The sequence below is a fragment of the Carettochelys insculpta genome, chromosome 10, assembly GCF_033958435.1.
Source record: "Carettochelys insculpta isolate YL-2023 chromosome 10, ASM3395843v1, whole genome shotgun sequence".
Taxonomy (NCBI): Eukaryota; Metazoa; Chordata; order Testudines; family Carettochelyidae; genus Carettochelys; species Carettochelys insculpta.
The window spans coordinates 48,658,301-48,684,199 of NC_134146.1; the positions used below are offsets into that span (position 1 = coordinate 48,658,301).

The 25,899-nt window shown below is 56.0% G+C and overlaps 1 protein-coding gene across 1 annotated transcript; it reads left to right on the top strand.

Moving 5' to 3' along the window:
• The first annotated feature begins 6,493 nt into the window (after window positions 1-6,493).
• On the top strand, window positions 6,494-18,885 carry MUC20 (mucin 20, cell surface associated). The gene is made up of 5 exons (XM_075004110.1): window positions 6,494-6,729; window positions 9,893-11,554; window positions 15,625-15,738; window positions 16,817-16,902; window positions 18,096-18,885. The coding sequence occupies exons 1-5, from the start codon at window positions 6,645-6,647 to the stop codon at window positions 18,195-18,197; spliced, it is 2,049 nt and encodes a 682-aa protein (XP_074860211.1). The 5' UTR covers window positions 6,494-6,644; the 3' UTR covers window positions 18,198-18,885.
• The last annotated feature ends 7,014 nt before the right edge of the window (window positions 18,886-25,899 follow it).

The following is a 25,899-nucleotide window of genomic DNA, read 5'->3' on the forward strand; positions in this document are numbered from 1 at the left end:
GGTGGGGTCTGAGAGGGAGTCTGGGGTCTGGGAGGGAGTTTGGATGAAGGAGGGGGTTGGAGTGGTGGGGTCTGAGAGAGGGTCTGGGGTCTGGGAGGGAGTTTGGATGAAGGAGGGGGTTGGAGTGGTGGGGTCTGAGATGGGGTCTGGGAGGGAGTTTGGATGTAGGAGAGGGTTGGGGCCTGGGACAGGGTGTTGGAGTGTGGGAGGGGGTGTGGGTGCAGGAGGGGGTTGGGGCCTGGGGCAGGGTGTTGGAGTGTGGGAGGGGGTGCGGGTGCTGGAGGGGCTTGGGGTCTGGGAGGGAGTTTGGGTGCAGGAGGGGCTTGGGGCCTGGGGCAGGGTGTTGGAGTGTGGGAGGGGGTGTGGGTGCAGGAGGGGGTTGGGGCCTGGGGCAGGGTGTTGGAGTGTGGGAGGGGGTGTGGGTGCAGGAGGGGGTTGGGGCCTGGGGCAGGGTGTTGGAGTGTGGGAGGGGGTGTGGGTGTTGGAGGGGTTTGGGGTCTGGGAAGGAGTTGGGTGCAGGAGGGGGTTTGGGGTCTGGGAGGGGGTGTGGGTGCCGGAGGGCGTTTGGGGTTTGGGTGCAGGAAGGGGTGTGGGTGCTGGAGGGGGTTGTGACCTGGGATGGGGGTTGGAGTGCAGGAGGGGGGTGGACATGGCTGCAGGGGAGGATTCTGACCAGGAAGAGGGGGTGCAGGGTCCAGGAGGGGGTTGCCACCTGGCCCAAGCGCAGGGCTTTGGGTTGTGACTTGGGTGCAGGATCTGGGTGCAGGCACAGGGGTTGTGACTTGGGGCAGGCGACTGGGGTGCAGGCACAGGGGTTGTGACCTGGGGCATGGCTGAAGGCAGTGGGTGCCTGAGACGCTTACCCAGGTGGCTCCTGGCCAGCAGGTCCCTGCCTCCCACTCCACCAACCTGCCATTCAAAGCTCAATTTCACTGGCTGAGCTCTTATGTTGTATTAGTGATGGAGCAAATAACTTTTCCTTGCTCATTTTTCCCACACCAGTCATGACTTTCTAGCCCTCCAACACCTCCCCCACCTTTTAGTCATCTCTTTTCCAAGCTGAAAACACCCAGCCTTTTAATCGGGCCTCATAGGGAAGCTGTTCCAGGCCCGTAATATGGAGATACGCACCTCACAGAGCTGGAAGTGACCTCAGGAGGTCATCAGGTCCGGTCCCCTGCCCTCTTGACAGCACCAAGCACCGTCCCCACCCCACTTTTTTATTGTTTCTTTGCCCCAGACCCCTAAGTGGCCTCCTCGAGGTTTGAGCTCCGAACCCTGGGTTTAGCAGGCCGCTGCTCAAACCACTGAGTGGTCCCTTGCCCCCATTGCTCCTTTCTGTACCTTTGCCAAACCCACCAGCACCGTTCGTGAGCTGGGGCTACCAGCTCTGCAGGCAGCATTCAAGCTGAGTGTGCCAGGACTTTCCATAGAGGCAATGTAAACATTTCTGCCTTCTTATCTCTTCCTTTCCCAGTGATCCCCAACACTTTGCTAGCTTCTCACGTTGCCACTGTGACTTGAGCAGATGTTTTGGGGGTGGTGGAACAAGGTCTGGACACTGAGTATGAAGGAAGTCGGAGGGTTTATTACACACAGCGCTGGTGGAGTGTCACTTCGCTTGATGGGTGGAGCGAGGAGCGACAGGCCGGGGGGAGAGGGCCCAGAGCAGCAAGGGAAATTAGCACAATTAGTACAATAAACAAATAATCTAAGACAGTAACAATAGCGCTCTGGGCCCAGAGCTTACAGAAAGGTCTTTGGAAGAGCAAACCAACTGACAAGACAGTAAGGTCCCAGGGCACACCCGACCCCAGAGTACCTGACCCCCCAGGGCACCCAACCCCAGGGCACACCCAACCCCAGGGCACACGCAGCCCCAGAGTACCCAATCCCAAGGCACACATGACCGCAGGGCACACGCAACCCCAGAGTATCCGACCCAAAGGCACACATGACCCCAGAGAACCTGACTCTGAGTACCTGAACCCAGAGCACACGACCCCAGAGTACCCCACCCCTCTCTGACGTGGCCGACCCCCAATTGCTACGGTAAACCCTGGAAATGCGCGATTTCTAGTTGTGCTCAACTCGCCCCCCTCCCCGCCAGCCCTGGTTCAACCCTCCTGAGTTCCGCACGGCCTCAGCTCAGCATCCACCCAGCTCCACTCCCCACCCGCGCATGGCTCCTTTTCCCCTTGCCTCTGGCTCTAGGTCTCCACCCCTCAGGCGTGGCTCCGGCTCAACCTCCCCGGCCCTGGTTTACTCCCCTGCCGGCTCAGCACCCATGCGTGGCTGCAGCTCACCCCCCACCCGGCTCTGACTCCAGCTCACCACCCCTCATGTGCGGCTACGGTTCAACCCCCCCGGTTCAAACCCCTGGCGCACAGCTCCAGTTCCATCCTCCCACCCCAGTTCAACTCCCCCCTCCACAGCTCTGGTTCAAGCCCCCCGAACGCAGTTCCAGCTCACACCCCGCACCTTGATTTAAACCCCACTGTGCATGGTCCCAGTTCCATCCTCCTGCCCCGGTTTAAATCCCCCTGCACAACTCTGGTTCAAGCCCCCTCAGCCCTGGTTCAAACCCGCCGCCGCCTGGCTCGCCACCCCTGCACACAGCGCCAACTCAACTTCACCCTCCCCTCCCTACAGCCCTGATCCCCCCCAGGTTGAGCCCCCCTCCCACAGCCCCAACCCACCACCAGACTTAACCCTCCCCAACTGCCCCCACCCCCGGATTTACCCCTCTGCTGCTTCCCCGGCTGCAGAATGCGTGTTCCGCTGGGGAAAAGACAGACCCCCACTTACGCGAAATCTGGGTTACGCGAGAGCACACGGAACAGAACCGGCCGTAACTCGAGGGTCTGCTGTAAAGTGTCAGGTGTCAGGATGTTACCTTTGCACAGATACAACCATTCGTGTTATGTCTAAGGAATCAAAGCAGAGGGTAATAAAGGTACCTGGCAATCAAGCATATGTTCCTGCCCCGCTCTGAGACATCCTCATTTCTCACCCGAGGGCGCTCTTCTTGCAATGTGGTTGTCAGGGTGGCTATCTCTGTCTTTGTTGGGGCTGGGATGGCCGTCCCAGATGGGCTCAGCATGTGCGTGCTGGGGAACTCATGCTAAGGCGTGTAGGCCTTGTAGCCAGCCCCACATTTAGAGCAGTGGTTCTTAGCAGAATTTCATGGCCTGGCTAGGAATTTCTACCTTACACAGGGACTGAGCAGAACGATTCCAAGATGTCCTTCTGGGGCGGTACCAGCTGTGGGAGACCCCATCGTTTTTGTGGGTCTAGTTGAAAAACAACAAGAATTCCTGGGGCGCCTTATAGACGAACAGGCTTTGTAGGTATAGTTGGGATTCGCTTTTTCCACGTGCATTACTTTACATTTATCAACATCTGTCTGTGTGTTCCCCAGTCACCCAGCTTTGGGAGGTCTCTTTGAGCCTCTCTGCAGGCAGCTTCGGACTGAACTAATTTGACTAATTTTGTATCTTCTGCAAATTTTGCCACCTCCCTGCTGGTTGCTTTTCCCATCAGTTGACCAGCAATGGGCCAAACGCAGACCCCAGGGGTGCACCGCTACGGATGTCTAGGGCTGGCCATTAACGCGCATGAGTTGCTCTGGTAAGGCACAGGAATGCAAACCGCCACCAGAAGGCGCATGGAAAAATGTCCAGTGGAGAAGTGAACAAGCAAAGACCTGACACCCATCTCTCTGCTCTCCCAACTGGCTACATTTTTAAAACTAAACCAGCCTGGGAGGCTCGCCCAAGGCCTCCCATCCCCTTGCATGGCTCATCCAAGCTACCTTCTCTTTGTCCCCTAGGGCTGGGACTGATCCTCCCCCCAAGTCTGATTCTGGGGCTGAGTTCCCCCTGCTCACACCCTTCCCTGCCCATGGGGGGATCTACCCTCCAACGCAGGGACTTACCTCCACCCTAAGCCCGGTGCCACCTGCAGTTGGGGGCTGAGACCCCCAAAGTCTGCATGGCCCATGGCAGAATCTGTCCCCCGCTGGCCCTGTGCTGCCTGCAGCTGAGGCTGAGCTAAGAAAGGGCTCTTTTGAGCAGGACACAAATACATTGATTATATAAAAGAATGTACTGAATTATTCCAGAAATATTTAAAGAGGTGAAATTCTCATTAGTGTTTAACAGTGCGATTGATGATTAATGGCGATTAATTGTTTAATGGCTCAACAGCCCTATTTATTCCTGTTCTTTTTTCTCATCTCTTAAGTGGAGAACCCTGCAACGTTTGGCTGATCACCTAAGGAGACAATCCCTTCGTTTTCTTACTCCCTCTGTCTCCCTCTCTTTATAAGCAAACTCCAGCAAAGCTGAGAGCAGCACAAGCTTCACTGCAGTCGAGAGCTGCCACTGGAGCCAGGCCACGCGCTTTAAGTAGCGGTCAAGCATGAAATCCAGGCATTCAGATTTGAGGGGGGACTACAGACACCCTTCGGCCCACCCCATAATGCCCTGGCTCTCTCTTTCTGCTACCCTTGGTAAATACTCTCGGAGAGGGAGGTGTGTTATTCCGTAGCTTCCCAAATAACAAGTATCAGAGGGGAAGCCGTGTTAGTCTGTGTCTGAAAAAACAACAAGAAGTCCTGTGGCACCTTGTAGACTAAAAGATATTTTGGAGCAGAAGCTTTCGTGGGCAAAGACCCACTTCGTCAGATGCACGAGTGGGGGCTGCAGAAGAGGGTCCAAATTTACAGGCTTTGAAAAGGAGGGAGGCCCAGTCAAGGGAAGGGCCGGAGCTGACAAGGTCAGTTCAGACAGGGAGGGGTAGCCCATTATCAGCAGCTAATGGGGAAGTGTGAACATCAAGTGAGGAGAAACTGCTTTTGTAACTGGCCGGCCACTCCCAGTCTCTGTTTAATCCTTGGTGGTTGGTGTCAAATTTGCAAATGAATTGCAGCTCTGCAGTTTCTCTTTGGACTTTATTTTTGAAGTTTTTTTCTTGTAGGGCGACTACTCTTAAATCCGTCAGTGAGCGTCCAGGGGGACTGAAGTGCTCGCCCACAGGCTTTTGTCTGTTACCAGTCCTGAGGTCTGATTTGTGTCCATTTATTCTTTTACGGAGAGACTGTCCAGTTTGGCCAATGGATATTGCAGTGGGGGATTGCTGGCACATGACGGCATATATCACATTAGTAGATGTGCAGGTGAATGAGCCCCGGATGGTGCGGTTGATGTGGTTAGTTCCTGTGATGGCGTTGCTGGTGTAGATATGAGAGCAGAGTCGGCATGGAGGTTTGTCACAGGGGTTGGTTCCTGGTTTAGAGCTACTGTGGTGTGATCTGCAGTTGCTGGTGAGAATTTGTTCAGTAAAAGATTTAAAAGCAACCACCCTGCAACAGAGACTTACGCTTCAAAATATCTGTTAGCCTATAAGGTGTCACAGGACAAATAACAAGCAGTCCTGCAGCACCTTAGAATCATAGAGTATTAGGACTGGAAGGGACCTCGAGAGGCCATCGAATCCAGCCTCCTGCCCCAAACATTACAGACTAATGTATTTACTAGGTCGGGAGCTTTCGTGGGTAAGATGCCTGGGGCGGAGAAGCAGGAAAATGGTGCCACAGCCAAGGGAGATGCCCCCTGTGCAGCGCTGAGGGTCGGCAGCTGTGGGACTGAGGAACCTGTACAAAGCGGGGGCTCTTACCATCAGGGCAGCATTCTCCTTCACCCAGCCCTTTGTGAAGGAGATATGCCAGCGGGGAGGAAGGGGTCAGGATGATCCTGTGCGGGGGGGTCTGTGCTCCCCCCCAGCTCGGAGACAGTTTGAAACCTGGCGTTGCATTCAGGGTAGTACCCAAAAGCCACATGCCCCACGGCTGCCGTGGGTCCTTCCGGAGCCCCACAAACTCTGCTGCAGCCGCCAGTGCTGTCCACAGCCCTCTCAGCCGCTCATCAGTCCCAAAGGGACTGGACACAGGCGGGGGGGCCGCACCAGTGTTCACAGGGGGGTGCTGGGAGCCATTGAACCACACTGTAATCCCTGCCTGTAGCGACAGGGGAGGGGAGGTTCCAGGGGGCACTGACCCGCCCCCTCCCCTGCTTTACCCCTCCCTGCACTCCACTCATGCCCACCCCCTTCTCCCCTGACGCCACCCCTTCCGGTGGGCGTGGGGAGAGCGCCACCCCTCCCCCAGAGCCGCACGAGCTAGGAAGAAGTGGGGGAGGGGACAGAAGTGTGAGCTAGGATGGGGGGTAGGACCACCATTAGTGGAGAGGACAATAGGGGGCCAGACACTGGGGGTGCACATGACCCCTGTGCACCCCACATGCTGCCCCGAACCCTGTGCATGCTGGGAAGCACTTCAAGCCCAAGGGTGTGGCATCTACTCCCTTCCCCCCACACTGCCTAGTCCCCGCACCTGTGGGCACAGGTGACTCTACCTTCCCTGCCCCCGCTGCCTCTGGCGACAGGTGTGACCTGATTCAGGAACCAGCAACTCACTTTCAGGGTCAGGTAGCAGGACTAGACTCCAGCCAACCAGGAAACCAGGCTGCTAAAATCAACACAAGGCAAGAGTTCCCGACCGTGTGCTGCCTGGGCTCCGGCCAGTGCAGGGCTGACTCCAGAGCTGGGCCCACGCCGGCAGGGCCTGCTGCAGGCGTGCTAAGATGGGCCGGCCGGGGCCATGGGGGCTGGTTTTGCTCCTGGGCTTTCTGCTGAACTTGGAGGGTCACCTGCATGGGAGCTCTGTTGGTAAGGACTGGGCAGGCTCCATGGGGGACAGATGGGACGGGGGGCAGGTGGGTGTGGTTACGATACTGACTCCCTTGTATTGGTCAGTGGGCTCCTAATTGTGTACCCCCCAGCGCCGCTATCCGTCTGATGCCAGCAGGTACGTCCCCAGGGGCTATTTTCTTCCCGGGTCTCTAACGCAACGCCCTGGAGAGAGGACGCTGCTTTTCTGTTTGTATGGTCATTCAGAAATTGGCTTTTCCTGATTCTTTTCCTTGTGGTGACTGAGGCAACATGTAATTGGAAGGAGACACTCTGGGGCGGGCCGGAAATCAGAGAGGCCAGGCCAGGAGCCGAGGCTCTGAGCATCTGGAATATCACTCACCAGGCCCTGGACTATTAGACTGAAATTCCTTTGCTGTGGGAGCCAAGTAGCACCGTCAGCCCCTGCCCGCTTGCATAGCTGTTGCTCCCTTTCCCATCTCCTGCAGGGAACTCTGCACCTGTTCTGTGTCCAGTTCTGATCCTCCCAGGGTAAATCCAGGGCAGTCTGAGCTGTTATACGCTATCCAGGAGATTGACCCACACAGGGGTCGGACGTCAGAGCCAAGATCCAGCCGCAGAGTTACAAGAACAGAATTTCAGCCTCTGTTTCTACGCCACAAGGATTACTTACCTCGGAGCTCACTAGTCTGCAGTGCATTATAAGGGAGCCTGGCCCGTTGGGAGGAAGGAAGAGCCATTGGCTTATCTGGGGTTATATTTATTTATAGTTATTAAATACCACAAGTCTGAGTCTCTGCTTAGTTGCACAGATTTGACACCAGCGCAGGTCCTAATTAACACTGGCATAATAGTGAGAGGCAAGCAGGGCCAGCTTCCTTAATTAATTACTTAATAATAATAATATAATGACCAATTAATGATTAATAACTCCTAGCTCTGGCCCACCACTTTTCGTCCATAGCTGTCCAAGAACTTTACAGCCAAGGTCAATGTCAGTACCCCTATTATACAGATGGGGAAACTGAGGCACACGATGGGGGAGGCATAACAGGTCAAAGGGCTCCCTCTGTTGGCTGATGTGCCACCCAAGATGCACCAGCAGTTTACTGATTTTTTTTTGCCAGTCTGTGCCTCTACAGCCGTGTCTACACGTGCACACTACTTCGAAGTAGCGGCACTAACTTCGAAATAGTGCCCGTCACGGCTACACGTGTTGCGCGCTATTGCGATGTTAACATCAACGTTAGGCGGCGAGACGTCGAAGCCGCTAACCCCATGAAGGGATGGGAATAGCGCCCTACTTTGAAGTTGAATGTCGAAGTAGGGCACATGTAGACGATCCGTGTCCCGCAACATCGAAATAGTGGGGTCCGCCATGGTGGCCATCAGCTGAGGGGTTGAGAGATGCTCTCTCTCCAGCCCCTGCGGGGCTCTATGGTCAGCGTGTGCAGCAGCCCTTAGCCCAGGGCTTCTGGCTGCTGCTGCCGCAGCTGGGGATCCATGCTGCATGCACAGGGTCTGCAACCAGTTGTCGGCTCTGTGGATCTTGTGCTGTTTAGTGCAAGTGTGTCTGGGAGGGGCCCTTTAAGGGAGCGGCTTGCTGTTGAGTCCGCCCTGTGACCCTGTCTGCAGCTGTGCCTGGCACCCTTATTTCGATGTGTGCTACTTTGGCGTGTAGACGTTCCCTCGCAGCGCCTATTTCGATGTGGTGCTGCGCAACGTCGATGTTGAACGTCGACGTTTCCAGCCCTGGAGGATGTGTAGACGTTATTCATCGAAATAGCCTATTTCGATGTCGCTACATCGAAATAAGCTACTTCGATGTAGGCTTCACGTGTAGACGTAGCTTAGGTGAACCAGGCAGCAGGCCTTGAGGACAGCAGCCTTTGATTGAAAGCTGCCTGTGTTTGAGGCTCCATACAAGCTCCTTTTCCTGTAAACATTTATGCCACACATATGTGTGTGGGTCTGCATTTGGGGAGGTTGGCCTGAGCACCAGAAGCTCCCCTAGTGCCTGGACTGTGGTTCGACCCAGACTCCGCCCCAAGGCCCGCCTCTGCATAACCTCCTGCCCAGGAGGCCCCGCCCCCCACGCTGTGCCAGGCCCTACTCCCCCTCAGCTTGCACCCCATTTGCTTCCCTGCACTAGCCGCTCCCTGTCTGCTACGGCCTGAGCCTGGAAGGATGGCTGACCCCTCCGAACAAAAGGTGTTCTCCAGAGACTTATAAGCTAACAGCCTCTTCCATCTGCTGCAGCCTGCACCAAGGACCTGGTGATAGTTGTATGCAATTTGATAGCTTTAACAATTTTATGTTCACCCCATTCATTCTTTTTATTAATAAACCTTTAGATTTCAGATGCTAAAGGACTGGCGCAGCGTGCTTTATTTGGGCAAGATCTAAGTATATCTGGATGTGGGGATGTGTCTGGCCCTTTGGGACTGGAAAAACTTCTGTGGATTTGGTGAGATTGGTTTCCACAGCCTCTCATCTGAGTCAGGAGGGGACTGGCTGTGGCACAAGGGAAGCTGGAGAGTCTGAGGAAATTGCTCGTGTGACTTCTCACTGGCCAGTGTGACAACCGACTAGCTGTGTGTGACTGTTCGGTGCCTGATAGCCGACGATCCCCAGTCTGGGGCTGTCAGTAGCCCTGTTTTAGGCAATTTGCCTGATTTGGCTCTCTCCACGGTGCCTGGAAAAACTTCCAATGTTACTGTGGGTGGAGCAGCCCTTTCTCCTCATTTCATCCACTAGTTAGGCTGAATTCCCAAGAAACCCAGTTCGGGTTCCTTGATTTCCAGTCTCATGCTGTTCTCGGTCACATGGGCCCAAGCTGTGTGCTGATTGGGCTGTGGGTTGAGAACCACTGGTTTAAGCTAATTCCCCCTTTCTTGCTTTCTGAGCTTTGGCCATCTGTGCTGAAGGGCCACGGTTATGGGACGTCTTCCAAACTTTCACTCACTTCCGGCAGCTGAGCTCTCAACCAGGGTACATCCGTAGGCCCACTTATCACAACAGACCCCATAAATGGCTCTCTGCTGGTTCTGATCCATGCGCCCTGGCCAGCAGGAGGCAGATCTGGGTGCCAAGCAGAGCCCCCCTTTGGAGAGCAAGTCCACCTGAGTGTTTTGTTACGGAACGGGTGAATAGTGTCCTAATATTTGTGTTTCACACACAGCTGGGACATCAACGGCTCCCACAACAGCGACGGGGGCCTCCAGAGGGGAACATGTTAGCACCTCACCCCCGGAAACGGCCACCACAGTGGCCGAGAACAACTCAACCAGCAGCCTGTCTACCACCCCGTCTGGAAGCACGGCCGGCCCCCGGCAGCCCAGTGCCCTCGCACCAGCCACGAACCCCACAGCACAGGCCACTGAAACACCAGCAGCTGCAATCACGGTTCCATCCGGCCTCCTCAGCCCGATGCCAGATGGTTCCCGACCCCAAATGAACACCCCCGAGACAGAGACCACCACTGGATCAGGGGAACTCAGCAGGTCGGCGTCTGTGCCAGCAGGGACTTTGCCAGCCTTGGACAGGTCTGTAGCAGCAGAGTCATCCACGGCTACCTTTGGTGGCATCATCTCAGCGGCGAGCTCCTCTACCACCGTGAGCATCATGTCATCAGCTGGGGCACATCCAACCATCCCCAGCAGCCTGCGGGAGGAGAGAGGAACCGCAGAGACAGCCAGAACCACGCCATTGACGAGCCCAGGGGAGGCAATGCCAATAGCTGCAGAGACAACCACAACACCTCTCCCCTCCACTCACCCAGGGGAGGCCACATGGGGCCCAGGAACCGGCGCCGGCGCTGACACAACCAGAACCGCCTTTCCAGTTTCAACCGAGCCAGGGCCTGTTACACCCCTGCACGGCAGTGCAGACCCAAAAGCGACCGCTGCAGCCGCTGTGACAGGGACGTCAGGTGACACGGCCCCCGCCGCCGGTAAAACCCCAGCAGCAAACAATTCCCCAACAACCCCCCTCTCACCGCCTGCAGCTGGCAGCACGACGAACAGGGGGCCCCCTGCAGCAGCCACTACCCCCACACCTGCCCCTCCCGCCACTGCTGCTGGTGTGACTTCGGCAGCGGCTGGCACGCGGGCACCCTGGGCAACCCCCGCCACGGCCCCTGGGGACACAGCCGCCTGGCTCCCAACAACAGTCGTGTCCCGAGGCGCCCCGGTGACCGCTGGTCCACACGGGACCATCACAGAAGAAAGAGCATCAACAGAGACAGTGACCGAGAGCACAGCAACCCCCGCTGTCCCTGCACCAGCTGACGCAACGCGCAGGAGAACTCCGACCAGCACAGGGGAAAGCGCCCCCGCCACCCCCGCAACCACCGCATCCCTAGAGATGACAGCAGCAAGAGAGAGAAGCACAGCAGCTCCCATTGCCGCCACGCCAAACACAACTCAAGGGGCTGTCCCCTCGGCCACAGCAACCAGCCCTCCCGCGCTTGTCGTGCTCACCCCACCGAGGGGGAATACCACCGCTCTCCAGACCCCCGCAGAAGCAGCATCAACTGCAGGCTCCAGCACGGAGACCACCCGAAAGGCTGACAGCCCCACGCAGGTGCTGGGTACTGCAGCCAGTGCGAGCGCAGCCCCAGCACCGCACCCCACGGGAAAGGGAACTTCAACCAGCATGGCAACAGCGTCGCCCGTTGCCCGCACAACAGCCAACACCCCAACCACCAACAGCACCACTGCGGCAGTGCATGGTACCACCATCCCAGCTGGAACCACAATGGTTCATCCCCTAGCTGCAGGTAGCCCCCCTATGGCAGCAGCGGGACCCAAGGTGCCCCCAGGTCCCACCCCAGCAGCTACAGGTATGTGCCTCTGCAAGAGCGGCTGTGCGGCGAGGAATGGCCGGGGGTCTGGGGGAGGGCTGTGGGGATGCAGGAAGAGGGCAGCCGGGGTGCTGAGCTGGGAGGGAGCCAGAACTGAAGCAAAGAGCATTGGAGTAGCAGGCTGGCAGGGTGTCACTGCACCACGGTGCAGCTCAGCATACGTGGGAAACGCCGCACGGTGTGCGCCCCATGTCAGGTAAGAGCACGCTCCTCTACCGCGGCACGGCAGGCCTGGCAAATGGGCCAGGCGAACAGCCGTCTGGCCTGCGGTCTGGCCCGGAGCGCAGCCCGTGCGGCCCATCCGTGGAACACGGCCCTCCATGTTTGGCAGAAATAGCAGCTTCCCCGTGGCAGGAATGGGGGGGTGGGGCTCAGGGGAAAAGCAGCAGGGGGGCTGTGGGGTGGTGGCAATAAAAGGGGAGCTGCCGTGCTGAGCACAGAGCAGGCGATTTCGGCCATGGGTGGGAGATTGGATGGCGGGATGGGGTACCGATGGGATGGCACCGACACTGATCCCCACTCTGACTCTCCGAGGGCAGAAGACGGGGCCTGCAACGGACCTTAAAAATACCTTGTCTCTATAGACCTCTGCTTACAACTTCTCCAGGTCACAGATTCCCTGACCTTGGGAGGTAACTACCACCAGCCCAGGGAGGGAACCCCTTTTTAAAACCCAGGAAGTCACACGAGGGATGTCTCCCTGGGGGGTAACTCCATGCTCTGAACCCCCTTAGGAGACAGCTCGGAAACACAGAGGAAGAAATTAAGCTGCAGTCTGATAGCCGACCTTTCAGTCCTAGGCATGCGTATACGCAGCCCCTTCTCTAGGACACAGGAAACAAATCATTGCCTTAAAAATAATTTCTTAACAAAACAAAAGGTAAAGTGTACCAGTGATATACCAAAAGCTATAGCATGTAGTGTAGGAAAGGTAAAGTATACCGGTGATTACAAAACAAAAGATAAAGTATACCAAGCAAGTGATAAAGCAGCTTAGAAACTAGGTAGGTAAAAGCACAGAGCAATAGTCCCCTGGGATCCAGTTAGAAGTTACAGAGTACAGGGCGGAATACCTCAGCCAGCCTGAGAAGTCCTGCACCAAACCCAAAATAACATACAACCTGATGGCATCTGACCGAACATTCCCTTTCTGCTTACATATCTGTATGCCCCAGGTGGGGCTGTGGCCTGGATATTTACTGGATTCACTAAGCCTGCTCAGGATTAAACCTCTTGGTCTCTCTGCTCTCACCAGCCAAAAATAGACCCCCTCCGCAGGCAGCTGCTTCAGTTCAAAAGACCCCTTCCTCTTCTCATTGGCTCGCCCGGCCGCTTGCCAAGAGAGACCTCACGCCCTGTGGGTTTAACCCTTTACAGACATTCATTCATGACAGCTGGAATTCAGGTTTCTCTGGAGCCGGCACCAATGGGAACAGGTTTTCAGACAGCCCCACAAGCCATTTGGAGCACTGGGTGGGGACTCCCAGCTGGGTGCAGAGCTCGTCACGTCAGGGCAGAGGATGCTACGATTCCATTCCCACTGCCAGCGCCAGAAAGATCCTTCGCTGTAGGAACTCTGTGGAAACGCTCCCCTTTATTCCTGAAGTTTACGGGTGGGCAGAAGGGCCGTGACCCAGGCTAGGCCCCACCTGAGTCTCTTCTATAGCCTTGTGGGGGCTTTTTGTGGCTTGGAGTTGCTCTGCTGGTCCTCTGCGGAGGATCCAATTTCACCCCCTTTCCTGGGCCAGCGGCACTTTGGGGCTTGGTGCCCTGGCGTGGGAGGAGGTACAGACGGTATCTGGAGTGTTTGCGCGGGTGCCGGATTTCCCAAAGCCGGCGTGCTGCCCGAGCGAGCAGCGCACCAGGAACGAAACCACACCAGGTCCTTGCTCACCAGCCACATGGATGTGCTAGGTGAGGGCTTGGGCAAAGCCAAACGAGGGAATAATGTGCAGCGGATAAATGGCTCCCTGCCAGGAACGGCAGAGCGCCTGACACGGGAACTCAGCTGCACGGGGGTTGCTGTGGGAGAGGCAAGAGAGGAATACATTCTGACAAATCATTGATGCACAAGGTCCAGTGAAAAAAGACCCCCTGATTGTATATAGCAAGAGGGTTGTGTGTCCACCATCAGGGCATGATTTTGCTGTCGAAGTTTTTGTTAATTTCAGTTACTTTTATCATTTGATTGCAAGTATGGTTTGAGGGATGGATGGGGCGGGGTATAGGAACCCTCCACCATTGGTCATCAAGAGGGTTTGAACCCTGAACTTTCCATCCCAAAGCACAACCCTCTTTTATTGGTGGCAAAGGAGTCAGTTTATTAGCTGGCAGCAGTAGTAGGTTGCTAGCTTCAAACTGAGCCAGCAATGGAGAGGGGCCACGACATCGACTTCACAAGTGTGCTACATTTGAGCTATAGGTTTTTTTATTATGTTCCAGCACAGATCTCACCTGCACAAACACATTCTCTGCGGGGTTGTCTGTAAATGAAAATGAACACAGAATAAGCGAGGGTGTAAATGTAAAGCAGATGAATCCTGTGTGGCCATTTTAATTCCAGAATCAGAGTTCCTTACCGCCAAATAGCGAACTCCACTTGCAAAGGAGGCTTCCTTTTTTCCGGGGTAAGAGCATCCACGCCTGGCGCGAAGCAGGATTAGGTCCCCATGTAGACAAGCTGCATTGCAGAGACGGGAAGTGCGTGTGGGGAGGTGGTGGTGTCAGAGGCAGAGGATGATTTGGAAGGGTTAAGCAGGTGCCTTAATCAGAGCTAAGGGCTAGAGAAGAAATGACGTGTTGTTTGGCCCCATCACAGCCTGAGGAACCTGTACAAAGGGGGGGCTCTTACCATCAGGGCAGCATTCTCCGTCACCCAGCCCTTTGTGAAGGAGATATGCCAGCGGGGAGGAAGGGGTCAGGATGATCCTGTGCGGGGGGGTCTGTGCTCCCCCCCAGCTCGGAGACAGTTTGAAACCTGGCGTTGCATTCAGGGTAGTACCCAAAAGCCACATGCCCCACGGCTGCCGTGGGTCCCTCCGGAGCCCCACAAACTCTGCTGCAGCCGCCAGTGCTGTCCACAGCCCTCTCAGCCGCTCATCAGTCCCAAAGGGACTGGACACAGGCGGGGGGGGCCGCACCAGTGTTCACAGGGGGGTGCTGGGAGCCATTGAACCACACTAATCCCTGCCTGTAGCGACAGGGGAGGGGAGGCTCCAGGGGGCACTGACCCGCCCCCTCCCCTGCTTTACCCCTCCCTGCACTCCACTCATGCCCACCCCCTTCTCCCCTGACGCCACCCCTTCCGGTGGGCGTGGGGAGAGCGCCACCCCTCCCCCAGAGCCGCACGAGCTAGGAAGAAGTGGGGGAGGGGACAGAAGTGTGAGCTAGGATGGGGGGTAGGACCACCATTAGTGGAGAGGACAATAGGGGGCCAGACACTGGGGGTGCACATGACCCCTGTGCACCCCACATGCTAGGCCCCGAACCCTGTGCATGCTGGGAAGCACTTCAAGCCCAAGGGTGTGGCATCTACTCCCTTCCCCGCACACTGCCTAGTCCCCGCACCTGTGGGCACAGGTGACTCTACCTTCCCTGCCCCCGCTGCCTCTGGCGACAGGTGTGACCTGATTCAGGAACCAGCAACTCACTTTCAGGGTCAGGTAGCAGGACTAGACTCCAGCCAACCAGGAAACCAGGCTGCTAAAATCAACACAAGGCAAGAGTTCCCGACCGTGTGCTACCTGGGCTCCGGCCAGTGCAGGGCTGACTCCAGAGCTGGGCCCACACCGGCAGGGCCTGCTGCAGGCGTGCTAAGATGGGCCGGCCGGGATTAGGTCCCCATGTAGACAAGCTGTACTGCGGAGACGGGAAGTGCGCGTAGGGAGGTGGTGGTGTCAGAGGCGGAGGATGATTTGGAAGGGTTAAGCAGGTGCCTTAATCAGAGCTAGGGGCTAGAGAAGAAATGACGTGGTGTTTGGCCCCATTACAGCCAGGACAGTATTTGCACATCTTACGGACAGCACTGACAGCAACTTTGTTTTAAACAGCCAGGGAAGCTGCTGCAAAGCCTAACGCCACTGCCCCGTCCCAGGTCCCTGACGTCCCAGTAGAAGAGCAGAGAACAGCCCTGCCCACTTGCCACCCTCCGGCTGCCAACGCAGGTAAGGGCACATCCTTAGCCCTGCTGGAGTGGCCAGGCCATGTGCTGACAACTGAGGGAAAGGTATCCATGGATCCAGGAGTTGGGACAACTGGGTCACTGCTGCATCCTCAGGGCCTCTGCTCTTGAAAGGCTAGTGGATCTGGGCAGTCACTGGCCCACCAGTCTGACCCCCTGCTGATTTCTCCCCCCCGCTGCCGCCCCAACTAAGGGAGATTGGGCAGCAAGTGTTCGTGTCCCCAGAAAGCCAGACTCTCCGCAGATGTCAATGTCCTTTTCTGGGACAAATGTGGGTTTCACTGCTCCTCCCCCAGATCAGCTGTGCCAAAAATTCCGAGGCCTGGTCTCTTGCTTTCTGTGCACAAGGGGTCTCCGGGGATTTGCTGCACCTGGCGAAGGGCTGAGGACCAGGGCCCACGCGGAGACCCCAGCTGGCTGTTCCGGCCCATCTTCTGGGAGCTGGCAGGGTGTCCTGGGACAAGCACTCACAAGAGATCAGATGAGGAGTACCCAAAGTCCTCACCCACTGCCACGCCTGTGCTAGACAGTGGTACTCACCGGGCAGCATGAGTTCAGGGATGAGAAATGAGACGAAGACTGCCCTTGTCATACGGCACTGGGCTGGCTTCAATTCCTGGCTCTGCTGTAGACATCCTGCATTTATCTGGGCAAGTTACACAGGGTTTGTCAGCTCTGCTGTGAGATGCCCGTGCCCGGTCTGCCTCAGCTGACTTGGGGCTGTTAATTTCAGTGGATGCATTCAGGTGCTGGGTGCAGCTAGGTCCAGGGCCCCGGGAGGATCCCAGGGTTTGGGCAGCGGCCACAGCCTGTCCACACTGCAGTTAAATGGCCTTTTAGCCTGAGTCATCTGCATGGGATAATGCGGGTGTCTCATTACAACATAAATGTGCCCTATGTCTCTCTGCACCTGGGTTCCTGGCTTTGCCTGTTGAGATTTGGAGCAGGCTCCTTCTCGTCCCATCAGTCTGTCAAGCTCCTGGCACCAGGGGCCTCTGGCCTAGATGCGACTGGAGCGAGAATGATTGATGATAATAATAATTGGCTCTGTCTGTTCCTAGCCGGTGCTGTCCTCTTCCTGTCGGTGGGACTGACCACACACCTGAACCTCAGCGAGCCCAGCACCCAGCACATGCTGGTGTCTAAGGTGAGGGTGTAGTCGGCAGCTCTCACAGAGAAGGCCGGGGCCACATGTGCAGTGGCTGGCCCAGGGTTTGCTGCTGAGAGCAAAGAGGAGCAGCTGGGGCTGAAGGGCCCCAAGCGCAGACAGAAGGAGCAGACTGGGATCTGGAGGAGGAGGAGTCTGTGTTCTGGCAGCCTGAGCTGTTGCAAGTCAGGGGGGCGGGGGGCTCCCTACCTCTTCCATCTGCTGTCCTGCCCCCCTTCTATCCTCTCCTCCTGTGGCCTGCCCACAGCCCCACCCCACTGCAGCCCTGTAACGCCAGAGAATATCTGCCTGTGCCCAGGTCTCAGGGGGTGAACACTCCTCCTGTGCTGAGGCTTCAGCAGGGGGCTGGGTGCCACAGCATCCTCCATAAACCACCCCTCCCCCAGTTTCTGTGGGAGCTCAGAGTCAGGGCACTGGGCTGGCTCCCCGCAGCCCTTCCCTTCTGCTGGAGAGGGGTTGAGTGTAGGACCATCACCTGCTGCCCTGCAGTGACTGCTGGGGCAGCCCTGGGGCTGCTCTCTCGGGGGGCGGGGAGATGGGATAGGGGTGCAGCAGGGGTTTCCTCTGCTGCGCCCAGGGACCATTGTGAGGGGCTTCCCCCTCTAGCAGCTTCTGCCAGGGACAGAGTCCAGGCCCCTGGCAGGACTTTTCTGCCCTTCCCACCCAGCAGTGCTGCTGCAGACCAGAGTCAGCATGTGTGGGTGTAACACCAACAGACCCAGGATGCTGGCACCAGGGGTTGAACCTGCAATCACAGGGGCTAAAGCCCTGGGCTCTACTGCATGAACTAAGGGCTCGCAGGCTCTCAGCCAAGGCTGTAGGGCAGAGACTTCGCCCCCAGTATGTGGTCTCAGAGCCTCTGGGATTACAGGGGCTTCCCCCACTTGCCCACTCAGCAGCTCAGGGCTCTGGGACCCCCACTTGGCTGGGGTCCCCTGGGCACTGACTTCATGGGCCCAGTGGCTAGTCCACCGCTGTTGAGGTCCAAGAGCTGCAGAGGTCCTACGGGTTTGCTGGATCCAAAGCCCACTGAAATCAATGGAAGCTTTAGTCTCCAGGTGCCTCGTGGTGCTCGGGGAGTGGGACCAGGTCTGGTGGCAGAAGGACCCGGCTGTGCTGGCTCAACGCCAGCTCAGCCTCGGCGGTGTTCATCCCGCTGCCTTTCTGCACAGCTCGAGCAGATGCTAAGAATGAAGTTCCCTTGTGGTTTCACCGTCCTGTGGAAAGGAGAGAGCAAAACTGAGGAGGGATTCGGCCGGCCCCTGGGGAACTGATGTCGGAGCGCCTGGCTGCCACTGGGACCAAGCCACAAAAGCAGCCTGCGCAGATGGGACAGGCTGAGCCTTGGAGAAGAAATCTCTCTTCTGCACATGTGATCTTACTGGATGTTTAAATTAAATGTGAGGCCCTCTCTGTAATCACTGTTACATTTGCACCAAACCCTCTGCCAGGGGGCCAAGCGACGTGTCTAATGACAGCCGGTGACTGACTGGATCTGTTTATGCTGCTTGTATAGCTGTGCCACGTTTGCATGTAAGGTCACACAGACTGGCTCTACGGCGCTGTATTAGAAATGTTTTAGAGTTAAGTATTCACAATGGAAGGTGTGGTCACGGGCTGAACAAAGGAACAGAGGCTCAGACTTCATACCTGCATTGGCTGAGACATGCTGTCTAACCCAGCGGCCAATGGCAGAATGGCCTAACGGGCCACCTGATCAGAGGATCTGACATCCAGAAGAGTTTTTCCCTCCACACGGCATGTCTATAAAGATGTCCCCGGCAGCGACTATCTTGTTCTTCTGTCCTGGTGATGTGGGGGCCCATCCCTGAGAAAGATGTATTTTTAGACACTCTGAAGAATAGCAGCTTGGACCATTGCTGGCGTGACACTTTAACAATTCTTCTCTCTCACCCTGTTCTTTCTTTCTTTATTAATAAACCTTTAGATTTCAGAGTCTAACAGAGTGGCCCAGCGTGCTGTTTTGGGTAAGATCTCTCTGTTGAACTAGGAACATGGCTAGACCCTCTTCTGGCTGGAAGAATCGGTGTGGATTTGGGGTAATAGGTTTTCATAACTGCTCAATTGCATAAGGAGGGTTTCTGGTTTGGGCATTACGAGCAGCTGGAGAATCTGTGGGTTTGCTTGTGTGGCTGCTGGCTGGCCAGCGGGGCTGGCAGAGGGACTTTGGTTGCTGGCTTGGTGTGCCTTAGTGAGAAGGAAATTTCAGCCTGGGCTGTATGTAGCCCGGTCTTAAGCAGTTTGCTCAGGATTGGTTCTCTCAGCTGTGCCCAAAACCCCCCGTAATTTTACCGCATTCAGAGAGCCAAGCAAGCCTGGCTTTTGCCAGAGCTCACCTGGGTTCTCCCCACAAGAGGCCAGTCCCCTTTGGCGATCCCACAGCTAGGAAGATGAATGCCCCACGAAGCTCCTCATGGGGCTGAAATTGACAGGTCTGCAGTCCCCTCTCTGCAGTGCAGGGTTTGAATTGCACACTCTCAGGGGCGGGAACCGTCCCTCACTGTATAGATGTACTCCCAGCCCTGAACCACAGCTGTCACCACCAGGCCTTGCTGCCATAGAATCCCTACGCTGGGGTACTGCGGGGAACAGCTGATCCTGACGCTGTCAGCTGCTGTGTTACTGGCTGTGCAGGTGCAGGTGATACTGTGTGCCCAGTGGCAATGAAATGTTTTTTTCTCCATTATACAGTCTGAACCTCTCTAATCCGGGAGTCTCTCGTTGGGCAACTGTGATGGAGTGGGGGATACGTGTGTGTACCTGTGTGTCTCACAGAGGGTGGGGGGCTCCTGCGGAGGGTAACCTGGCGACCAGGTGATACCTCTGGGCTGCAGACAAAGGGGGAGGTGGAGCCTGAGGGGGTTGAATTGGAACTGGGAGTTGGGAAGCCTGAGGCTGGGCTGGGAGAGAGAGAGAGACAAAGGAGGGGTCCAGGCCCTGGCTCTGGGGGCCCCTCGGGTGCCCCCTCTCCCGGACATGGATTGGACTGGCTGTCCCTGATTGCTGCACTGACTCCTCTGTGGGACACTGTGTCCTGTCAGCTAAGAAACCCGCTGTTCTCCTGCTGAGTGAGAGTCACTCCTGCCTGCGGATGGGGTGCAGAGCTTGGGGACCCCTGAACTCCATGACAGCAACATCCCTAATCCGGCATGATTTTAGTTAGCTGGACGACAACTTACCAGGGGTGTGGCCAAGTTTTCTGTGGCCCCATGAAGTTTGCTTACAGCCACCAGTCCCTGCTCCCAGTGTTCTGTGCTGTTCTTTAGCTGTGATTTACCCCGATATCTCCTAAGAGCCCAGTGAGCCGTGGAAGTGTTGGTGATGCTGCTGGACAATATTGGCCTCTGGTGGTCCGGTAAATTCTCTGATCCGGCACCGCTCAGGTCCTGATGGTGCCAGATGAGCGAGGTTCCACCTGTATTTCTGTTTTGGGTGGTGTTGACCCTGGGCTTGGGGGAAGGGAAAGGGACATGTCCCTCCAGGGACCAGGACACGTCCCTCCCCATCAGCTTCCCTTCTCTGGAGTCCAGCCTTGGCTGGAAGAGCTGGGCTGTCGTTTCCATGGCTCCAGCCTGCCCCCGGATGTTTGTCCCTTTATGGGTCTTTGTCTGGCAGGTGCTGGGCTGAGGGGCTGGAGAAGAACATCTGCTGGCTGCTGCTCAGAGGGAACGAGGAAGGAGCTGGCGGGAGCTTTCCCACCCCACCCTGCACGTGTGCGTCCTCAGCCCCCTTCCGCCCAACCCCAGCTCTGCAGTGCAGAAAAAGGCCCTTGCAAGTCCAGGCGATGTGACTGGATGCTAAGATCCTTGGCTGAATCTTTCCCCCCATCTCCCATCTGGAGGCCCTGGTCCTAAACCTGCCGAAGGAGAGCAGAGGGGAATCGGCTCAACGAAGATCTCTTCCTTGGAGAGCTGTGGAGCCATCCCATCACGCCTGGCCTGTTCACTATCAAAGGTGCTTCCATGGGAAGGGGCGAGCGCTCGGGCCGACGGCGCCCGGCTCTGGCTCCCTGCCTGGCAGATGAGCCCAGCAGGCAGAGGAGGAGTCTCCCTTTACCCTCCCTTCCCCAGCTCATTTCTCACCCTTGGGTTGCCTTTTTGGTTCAGTCTGTTTCTGAGAGCTGCAGCTCCTCTGCTTAGCTGCACAACCTCAGCAAGCCCATCACCTTGGGACTCTGCACTGGTGCCCCCCTGAATGCAGAGGCTATGTTAAGTCTTTGCCCCTGTTAAAACCCTCCCTGGCGTAGGCTCTGGCTAGCGGGAATCTGAAGAGAGTGGGGAGCCTCACTGGGATCCTGCTCTGGATTTTTCCAGTCCCAGCTGGGCAGTGTGTGGCCTTCCCTAAGGCAAAGGACTCCAGTCATTCATTAACTGGGTAACCAGCCAGAGGAAAGCAAGCGGAAACAATGATTAGTTCCAGCAGTTTGTAGACATGCCCCTGGTTTTTAAAGCCCCAGAAGACCAGAATTTGGGGGATTTCAAGTCAAATCCAAGCATGATTTGGTTTGTTGCGGATGTCCCAGGCGAGGGCCCCATTGAGAGTGGAAATAAGGCTGCAGTGTTAATTGGGAGCATAACAAACCCCAGAAATAATTTCATAGAACATGGAACGCTAGAACGGGAAGGGTCAAGCCCAGTTCCCTTCCCTCTCCCTGCCTTTGAGACGGGTCGAGGCGGCCGCTTTTAAAGCGCAGGGGGATGTTTCTCTACAACTGCTCTAAGGATGTCTGAGGGCTGGCACGAAGCGGGAGCTCAGACCAGCTGATCACAAGAGCCCTGGCATCTGCCTCGGACTCCAGAAATTCTCCGTTAAATGCAGGGCCCAAGGTGGTGCTCAGACAGAATAACGGGGCCGCGGAACCGACCCTGCAAATCCACATTACACAGGGAGTGGCCCTCCATGGCAGGCACAGCGCTAGTGACTACGTCCTGATGTTACACAGATAAAATGCACAGGATCTTTCCAGGGGGACAAGGCAGTGCACCACGCTCATTATAGGAATACGATTTGATTGATAACCAATATCTAATGCCTACACACACACAAATGTTCCGCAGCTGCTGTATAGTTACCAGTCCTGAACGTAGCTTGAGTTCGCAGCTCTTGGTGGCTAGCTGGCCAGGAGAGCCGGGCACGAGGAAGAGCCGGGTCTCTGTTGGACGTGCACTGATTTGACCTTCCCCCCCACCCCTCCACGCTCTGATTTGCTCACCTTGATTATCTTTTTCTGATTTGTCCTCCTTGCTCACTGTTTTTGGTTCTCTGTGTCTTAAATATTGAGTCTGTTCTGGTCTGGCTATGGTCTGAAGAAGTGGGTCTGTCCCACGAAAGCTCACCTAATAAACTATTTTGCTAGTCTTTAAAGTGCTGCTTGACTGCTTTTTGTTTTGATGCTCTTCAGTGTTGTAAGCAGAACGTTACCCAAAGGTTTTGCCGTCTCAGCCCTGCTTTTTACAGGAGTCAACTTAGATGTCAGCCTGTGGGTCCTGCTGTGTCGTGCTGCCTCTGTGTTCAGACACAACTTTCATCTTGTCCTTAATGGGACTTTGTTCTTTTCTCTCCAGGGTGAATCTTTTTCTCACCTTCAGGGTGTTGGCTGCACTCCTCAGCCGCTGAGGGAGAACTGGTGTTTGATATCAGGACAGGCTGGTGTTGAAGCTGAATCCCATTACACATACCCCATTCACACACCTGATGAAATAAAGTTTCAGTTTCAACAGAGCCTTATAAAATGGAGCAAGTTATCAAAACAGGTCCTTGGTTACAAGATGGAGTCAGGTTTGGGTTTACAATGGTGCATATTACAAAATAACTTGGATTACAAATATAAATTACAAATATAAATCAATAACATGCTGAATGTGTCTACCTGGGCTTTATAGCAATATCGTTATCATACGAAGAATTAATAGAATATTACAGTTTCATTTTTACTAATTAATCCTCCCCTGATTGCCAAGAACCCCAAACCAGGGCATAACACGCGACCAGCATCACGTAATTTGTGTGGGCAAATCTCACTAACCAGTTAATAGGTCAAAACAAAAAAGCAGTCAAGTCGCACTTTAAAGACTAACAAAATAAGATATTAGGTGAGCTTTCGTGGGACAGACCCACTATGGTCTGAAGAAGTGGGTCTGTCCCACAAAAGCTCATCACCTAATAAATTATTTTGTTAGTCTTTAAAGTGCTACTGGACTGCTTGTTTGTTTTGACAGTATATAGACTAGCCCGGCTCCCTCTCTGTTACTAATCTGCAGTTAGTAGGTGTATCTGCTCTATGCTTTGCTCTGACCCATGCAGAAGGTTGGTCTTCCCTTCCATGTCGCTCCTCCAGCATAACGGCCATTGGGTTCTCGTTATCTTTATCAGCTGTGTTAAAATAATGAAAAAAAAAACCTCACTCTGCACAAAAGGTGGTGGGATCGGGGAGGAGGGATCTCCCAGTGGGGTTGTGAGCTCAATCCTTGAGGAGGCCACTTAGGGGTCTGGGGTAAATAGGTTACATATATATGTGTCAGGGATGGTGCTCGACCCTGCTAAGAAGGCAAGGGACTGGATCTGATGACCTCCGAGGGGTGCAATGTGATGTGTGTGCATCCCAGTCCCCAGCCCAGGAATGCAGTGAGTTAGAACTGGGGCCCTAGTCAATGAAGCAAGCTGGTGCTCCTCAGCAAATATGTTCTCTTTGTAGGCTGGCTTCGCTTCAAAGGAGAATCTGGGCCCCAGCCTGCCCCTTCCACACCTCCTGGAGGCCAGCCCAGCCCTCGCTGTGGCTGCTGGCCCGTGCCCCCTCTTCCCCTGTGGCTGCCGGACTCTTCCCGATTCTGGAGCTGCAGCTCTTCCCACAGAAGGAGCAGGTGTTGGTAGCTGTTGGAGGGGCACAGGGCAGATTTTGCTGCTCTTTTCTTCTCCTCCTCTCCTCGTCTGCACTGCGGCAGGGCCGCTCCAATTGTGCCACCACCTTGCAACTACCACACACCTCTGGGGATAGTTCCGGGTGAGGTTCTCCCAAGTGTCAACACCGACGCTGCACTTCATCATGTCTGCCTTCAGCCTGTCCTTACAGCGTGTCCACCGCCCCCAGAGCTCCTCCGTCCTGCCACCAATGCAGACAGCACAATCTGGTTTGGGAGGTGCGTACACGCATGCGCGCGCGCACACACACACACAGAGCTATGCTGTAGTTACAGCTGCGCGTGCGCACACACACACACACACACAGACAGAGCTATGCTGTAGTTACAGCTTCACACACACACACACACACACACGGCTATGCTGTAGTTACAGCTACACACACACACACACGGCTATGCTGTAGTTACAGCTGCACACACACTCACACACACGGCTATGCTGTAATTACAGCTACACACACACGGCTATGCTGTAGTTACAGCTACACACACACACACACGGCTATGCTGTACTTACAACTTCACACACACACACACACACACACACACACACACCTCCAACTACGCCTCGAGATCAGATCATTACAAGCTTTCATAATGGCCATTAGATGACGAGTTTATACACAACCAGTTGAGTTAATGGCTGTGTCTTTTGTGTTCAGACCAGCTGAGTTTCCGGACCCAGATTGTTACAAGAGGGCCCCTTTGAGCCCTTCTCCTGCTGGGCCCTTTGGAGCCGTACAGCGGAGGCTCTGGCCCCCTGGGAGCCGGGAGACACTAGGCTCTCAGCCACCAGCAACAGTGGGCGTTTTGCTGGGCCGGGAGGCTCTCAGCGAGCAGACAGGTTGCATACAGGGTCCCGGTGTGGAGCTTGTGCTCTGGTTATGTGCCCGAACCCTAAAGCTCTGCCTTGGAACGCTGCCAAGACACGAACCCTCCCACACAACATCCCGCAGGACAGATTTTGATGGCTGCTGACTCAGAACGTTGGACCTGAGGCCATGGAACCGGTCCAAACCCAGCAGAGTTGAGCCAGCCTGCGTCACAAAGGCCGGGAGGATTCCCAGGGCCAGCTCTGGGCTGCGCCGAGAGGGTGGCTCGCCTGTGCTGAGACCTGGAGCCAGCGCGTCCCACCGGCGCTCAGGGATGCTGAGCAGAGTGGGGCGGTGGCTTACTTCTCCAGTGGCCTCGTGCCCCTGGCTGCAGGTCTGGGTCCTGCTGCGCTCAGCGGGCGCGGAGGGGGCGTGCTCTTGTGCAGCCAGGGGATAGTTGCTGCTTGCCAGTCACAGAATGGTGCGTGCCCGCAGGTGTGGCACTGTGTTCCTCTGACCCTGCCTGTTCACACGTGAGGAACCTTCTCGACTCGCCCAAGCTGGAGTGGGACTGTCTGGGCCCACAGGTCCGAGTGGTGGTGGTGGTGGGGGGGGGGTCATGCGTGGTGTTCCCTGTAAGCTGAGCTCTCAGGTGGCCACGCAGGGGGGCTTCGGGTACCAGCCAGCTGCTTAGCAGAGCACCCACGGCTGGCAGTGTGTGTTTCTCGTGGTGGTGCGCATGCGCACATGCCCCAGTGCAGGTAACAAAATTTATCCTGCACATGGATGGAAAAAATTAGCCCATCAGTGGGCAGGAAGAAAGCTAAAGAAACTCAGCTCCCACTGGGACACAGGGACCCCTGGGGAAGGAGCCTGCAGCTGGTCCTGGGCACCCACTGATTCAGGCCTAATATCACGGGGCGAGGGTGGCACAAGGAGGATGTAACCTCCTATATGTGCCTTCCAACTCAGGCCTGCTGACAGGTGGTGCCAGCTGCCACAATCCGCCAGGGAGCTCCAGGGTGTGTTTTCTGGCCATGCCCCTTTCTGCTGGCCACACCCCCTATGCTGATAGGCCAGGAAAGAGTGGCGTTGCGCCACCCGCATGGGCTGTCAGTCTGGGCATTCCTCCGGTCCCAGCTCTGCCTGCAGATCCCGAGGGAATCCAAGCTTCTCCTCCCTGAGTGTAGTAAGACACTAGGACCTGCACAGAGGCCAGCCAG